This window comes from Cyprinodon variegatus, unplaced genomic scaffold (assembly GCF_000732505.1).
Source record: "Cyprinodon variegatus isolate N-32 unplaced genomic scaffold, C_variegatus-1.0 Scaffold113, whole genome shotgun sequence".
In the NCBI taxonomy this organism is placed as follows: Eukaryota; Metazoa; Chordata; class Actinopteri; order Cyprinodontiformes; family Cyprinodontidae; genus Cyprinodon; species Cyprinodon variegatus.
Window position 1 is genome coordinate 487945 of NW_015150566.1, and position 6000 is coordinate 493944.

The window sequence follows — 6000 nt, forward strand, 5'->3', positions numbered from 1 at the left end:
AAAGTAACATTTCTACAAGCATAATGCAAAGAAATTAATGGATTGGGAGCAATGAAGCCTTAAGAAAACCACTGATCAGTGATGCTAATGTGAAAAAAAAGATTTCAATTTTCTGTGGAGCATAAAAATTGAACTCTAGCAGAAGGAAAGAAGATCATTTGGTCTGATGAGTCCAGATTTACCCTGATCCAGAGTGATGGCCGTATCAGAGTAAGAAGAGAGGCAGGTGAAGTGATGCTCCCATCATGTCTATTGTCTACTGTTCAAACCTGTGGGGGAAGTGCTTTGATGTGGGGTACTGCCATTGGTCAGGTTTGGGTTCAGCAGCAGTATTCAAGGAATGAGGTCAGCTACCTGAATATACTGAACGGCCAGGTTAGTCCTTCAATGGGTTTTTTTCTTCAGGGAAGAATTATAGATATTCCAAGATACCAAAATTCACTTGGCTTGAAATGTTGAAGAGTGGATCATTTTCACACATGGAGTCCAGACATTAACCTCACTGAGAATCTTTGGGCTTTTCACCCTGTCAGGTTCTTATGTCATCAATGAAAGATCTTGGTGAAGATTTAATACAACACTGAATGGAAATGAGTTTTTCGAAGCACAAATGCCACTGTGAATGTGTGCTGCAGATGTCCACTATGTAGAGTGGATATTTTATTATATTTTAACTAATATCATCTCCAAATGTATCTTTAATAATCTGGCAAAAACGTTTCGGTATTTTAGGCATTTTTATGTTATACCTTATTATTTGCATATGTCAGCACATGATAGATTAAAGTTGAAATCAATGGAAACTGATGGGTACTTTTAAAACTGGAACTTAATTTAAGATGTTTAGTAATGAAAGCATGAACTGAACAGCTTTTATCAATGTAGCTGCATTATTTTGAAATTTCTCTGCAGGTTATATCCCGAGGATCCAGCTGAGGCAGTGAAGTTATGCGAAGCCTTGCTGGAGGATCCAGAGATAGACCCACCTGTCAGGATTGGAGATGCATTCAGTTTCTTGATTGACCATTACTGCCAGCAAGGCCACTTTCAAATGGTGACTATCAGCAACCACTTCAACAGTGCATAAAAGCCAAGGCTAGAAATATTGGAAATCATTCACACTGCGTTAGAAGCTGTAACTGTGAGCTGTTTTAAACAAGGAGTTCCACAGATATTAGATTTCCATTGTCCTCTGTGTTTGAGAAGAAATAAAAACTGAAACCAACATATAATTTAATTTATTTGTTTTCCTCCAGGCCTACAAGAAGTTAGAGGAGCTCCAAAAGTTGCTGCCATCCCAGAGCATCAGATGTTACATCAGCCAGGACAGCCTAAACGCCTTGCAGAAGGAGATGGGTGTTCACTTAGACAGTGACGAATATAAACATGTACTGGAGGGAAACGACGACGAGGTGGAGGAGGATCTTACTGTTTAATATTTCTCTATTTATCTGAACCAGATGTGTGCAGCAGGCTTTTTATTTCTATAGTAGCCTAAAACACAGAAGCTGGTTGCATATAAAAGCAAACAAAACGGAGAAAACCAAATATTTAACAACGTTTCAAGGTTATCCAAATTAAGTGAAAGAAGGGGAATGGCTTTAATAATAAAAACAAACTACCTGAAAAATATTTTTACCTCTTAATGCAAATTTGTTCCAAAAGGACAAAATTTAACCTTTATATTTTCATACAGATGGAAGAAAAACTGTATTACTGTTGATTAAGCCTGAAAACTTGGTTTTAGATAAATTGAGTTTAAACTAAATCTTTCTCTTAATGTCATGATTTATGTTTAGATTTGTTTCTGTTGTTTTCATGTATTTTGTACAAAGTATTTAAGCTCTTGATGGGAGCATGTTCTCCATGTTAAAAGCTTATTTTGGAGTAATGTACAGCTATTTCTGATAAAGCGAGTTCTAGTATCTTTCTTGCTTGGTTATTCTAAATAAAATGTTTAGCATGAAAGTGAATAGTTCTGTTTTTTGTTATTAGTAGGATCCAGAACTGTAAAAACCTGATATAGACAAAGATAAACTCAATAGATTTGATTTAATTAGATGGGGTTAGCCAACAAAAGCCACTATTTAGACCGTGATAGCAGCTTAGTTTAAAAACAATTTCTAAAATAGTAGTGGAAAGGTTACCCACCATTAGAAACATCTAGAAACTGAAAGGAAGATGGAACAGTCACACCCTCCTAGGAGTTGCAGACCTACCCAAACTAAGAAGGTTGTGGAAGAATGCCAAACTACATATGAAGCTCTGCAGGCCTCATGTAAGATCATAGTTAATGACTAAGCAATTATAAATGGTCTCCATCAGAAAATTCCAGGACCAGAACCACTACTGATCCAGAAAACAAAGGGACTAGTCACATTTACAGAAAATACTTTTTGATGATCCCAGAGGCTTCAAAGAGGATACCCTGTCCTAACACAGCTTTTCAGATCTACAATTAAACATGGTAGTGGTATTGTGATTTTAAGTCTGCTTCAGGATACCACTAACCCAAAAAAAGAAAAAAAAACATGCACTGGAGGACAATTCAATTCAGTTTATTCATATAGCACCAATTCACAACACACTTTACAGAGACAATGCAACCACATCAAACAGTCAAATTGATTCAAAGTTTTCTATCTATCCCTGACACCAAACATGCATGTAGCGACAGTGGAGAGGAAAACTCTCCTTTGACAGGAAGAAACCTCCAGCAGAAGCAGGCTCAGTGTGAGCAGCCATCTGTATAGGCCACCTGAGGTTCAAGAAGACAGAATCAGACATAGAAAAGAAGCAAAGATACAAAAGGCAACTGTCAACCAGCTCCACAGGCGGCCCCGTCCAGGAAACACACAGCCAGGCAGACGAGCTGCAACCCAGCTCCCATGTCAGAGGATCAAAGAGAGCACATACAGTTAGTAACAGTCTACACTGAACAATAGGCCATGCTTCAACATTTATAAATAAAGGTATTGATGACAGCAGCACAGCTAATATCTCTCTCTCTGAGATGGAGTCACAGCCAAACAGGAACAGACCAGATGAAGCTACTATGAGAAAAAGCAGAGAGAGCAGAAGATTAGAGATTGAACTAACAGATACTGCAGAGTAGGAGAATAGAGATAGAATGAAGCATAATGATGATAAGGGCTCCCTATGTCCTCCAGCAGTCTAAGCTTATAGCAGCATAGCTATAGAGATAATTCAGGATAACCTGAGCCACTTTAAATAAACAAAAGGACAAAAACAATGTTAGAGTCAAATGCAATTGAGGTGTTGTGATTTAGTGTTAATCTAACTGTTTAAAATCCTGTTTAAAAACCCTCTATTGTTGCTTATTTAATATTACTTTGCAAAGAAAGTTAGTTTCATCATTGATTTGGATGCTTTAAGGGTTTTGGAGGATACTCAAGGCCATATGCTGACAGATATTACATTTTCAGAAAAACACAACTATCTCAGATTTGGTTAGAATGTGGTTAGAATAACACAAGAGGGCGCTGTGGTCAAAGAAATCTCCAACCCAGTTGGAAAAAACTTAAAACCAGTAGTTTCCTCTAATTACTTCCCTTTATCACAGATAAGAGGGAAAAAAAATATTTGGGACAAATGAGGAAAAACAAACAAAAGGGATGAATTTTGTGAGATACATTTAGATATAAGAGCGTTTTATTCTTAGAATATTTCAGTAATTGTTTGACATCAGGGAAATCACCCTAGACCTAGAACATGGTCAGCTGTTATTAGGAGTTCAGCAAAATATGGGAAAGATATTCTGGACCTTGAGGAGAAAACTAATGCCTCAGAGGAGACAAATGGGAGCCAATCTTTTAGATTGTTTACCATCTTAATTTATATCCTACGTTTCATACGATGAAGTCTAACTTTTTTAAGAAATTAGTAAAAATTCACCCAAAGCAAGTTAAAAATACAACCAAATGATACCAGATAATCACAAAACAATACAACATGGTTTTAGAAAGGTAATTTCAGAAAAGATCTGTATTATATTGGAAAGAGTTAGAACATTTGTTTATTATTGAGTGATTTGTAAAGAAATGTTCTTATACTGACATTGTATCTTAGAAAAGAAAAGGATTGATCCAAATAAATGCCAAATATTAACCTTTAAACAAAAGCATAAATGATTTTTTTTAACATTAGGTGAAGGTTAGGAAACCCTAGTTTATCATTACTGAATACCAGGTCAATCCACAACATCTTCCTGAGATTAAGATCTCAGTTTTGACAAAGGATTCTCCATTTCTCAGCCAGATTTACAGTTTTTTTATTGTCATATTACAAAGTCTACCTGATCACCAGCGTTATTTTCTGTCAAATGTTCTCACATTTTCTTCAAATACCTTCTGATACATGATCCAAATCCTGCTAGATTGGTTTAGCAATGTATCCCTAATCCATGCAACCTCCACTCCTATGCTTCACAGTTGGTATTTCTTTCCTGACTCTTGTGTCTGTTCTGGTGTCCTCATAATTCAGTTTTAGACTCAGCTGTCAATGAGAATTAAACAAACTTCTTTACATTCCTTATTCAGGCCGATCTCTGGTCTCTGATCTTATTAACTAAGTGTTTTTTAAAACAATCCTCTTTCAAAGTACTCGATGATTATGTGATCAAGTTTATGAGTGAATTAAGCCACTTAAACTGGGGATAATTGTTGGGCTGTCAGAAATATTTCCTTTAATTCATATTTAACAAAAAAGTTATTTTCCAAATAAAATACTCAGAGTTTCAATGGATGACCTCATTTTCTTATGGTACACCAAACACAATCACACACAAGCTAAGATTTCACTTTGTTTTAACATGTTAAAAAACATACAACAAGATGCCAAAATTGAAAGTAGTTCAAAAATTTCCAAGATAAGGATGTAGTAATTGGTCTAAATGTGACATGCCTGGTGAATGGGGGGTTAGGGTGCAGGGCTTTTGTGTTGAGGAGAGGCTGGAAGATCTGCATTATAAAACTCAGCCTATTGCTTTGGATACCTGATCAGGGCTTTTAGTCCCAGATTGCTCTAAAGTGGTAGCCCTCTGAACCCTAGAGAATGATGTAAAGGTAGCGTACATGACACTGGATGATTGAGAATATGCACAGGCATGTAGCGGACAAATTTCTCCAATGTGGGACTATAAAGAGATACTGACTTCTGTTAGGAAAATTATTTTATTTCTTGGTTTAATCCAATAATTTCGCCTGGATGCGGTTACTTTTTGAACCATACTTTATATTAAACACTTTTTACCTTTTTAACAGGATTTAAAACTTAAATGTGCTTTTTATTCCCCAGTGATATCAGTAAAGTGTACGTGCCCACCATGTGGACCATGTTTCATCAGAATTTAATGGAGAAGCATAGAAATTTATTATAATGTAATTTAACATCAACCTAGGTATTTTAAGGTTAAAAAGCCTTTTCATTAGAGAATAAGATCGATCCTAACATTTCCTCTCCTTTCTGCGCTATACTGCAGTAGTTGCTGCTGCATACCAAAACCAAGGAATTGTTCACAGTGTCTTAATATACAAACATCTGCTATTCAGGCTGCTGTGGAGTACAGAAGGAAGACCAAAGGTACATTTATATGTAGCAGGATAAATGTTTCTGAACCAATCATTTCCCAGAATGTCATGTTTCTACAACATGGATATTTCAGGCTTAGAGTTGAGAAACCTTTAAAGAACAAGGTGTTCTATTCCATTTGTGCAAATCTGCAGATTGCAGTTATATTAATAGGTGCATGTTTTAACTAGAAGGTAACTAATGTTAACTTGTCTATGCTAAATTCTGGGGTCTAATCAGAAAGCTGGATTAGACCCAAAGAGGTGCACCAAATGAGGAAGTCACAGTTTGTTCTTGAGTACAGGTCCACTAAAGCAGACACTCAAAGCTGTAGCCTTGAAAGAAGAAACACCATCATCTAGAGCAGGGGTCACCAACGTGGTGCTCACGGGTACCAAGGGGCCCCCAGGG

The 6000-nt window shown here is 36.6% G+C and overlaps 1 protein-coding gene across 1 annotated transcript in view; it reads left to right on the top strand.

Moving 5' to 3' along the window:
* ift140 (intraflagellar transport 140) overlaps positions 1 to 1943 on the top strand; it is a 28835-nt gene extending 26892 nt beyond the window's left edge. The window contains exons 29-30 of the mRNA XM_015375121.1: positions 913 to 1054; positions 1257 to 1943. Of these exons, the coding sequence (XP_015230607.1) occupies positions 913 to 1054; positions 1257 to 1436 (322 nt within the window). The 3' untranslated portion in view covers positions 1437 to 1943. The remainder of the gene's footprint in view (positions 1 to 912; positions 1055 to 1256) is intronic.
* The last annotated feature ends 4057 nt before the right edge of the window (positions 1944 to 6000 follow it).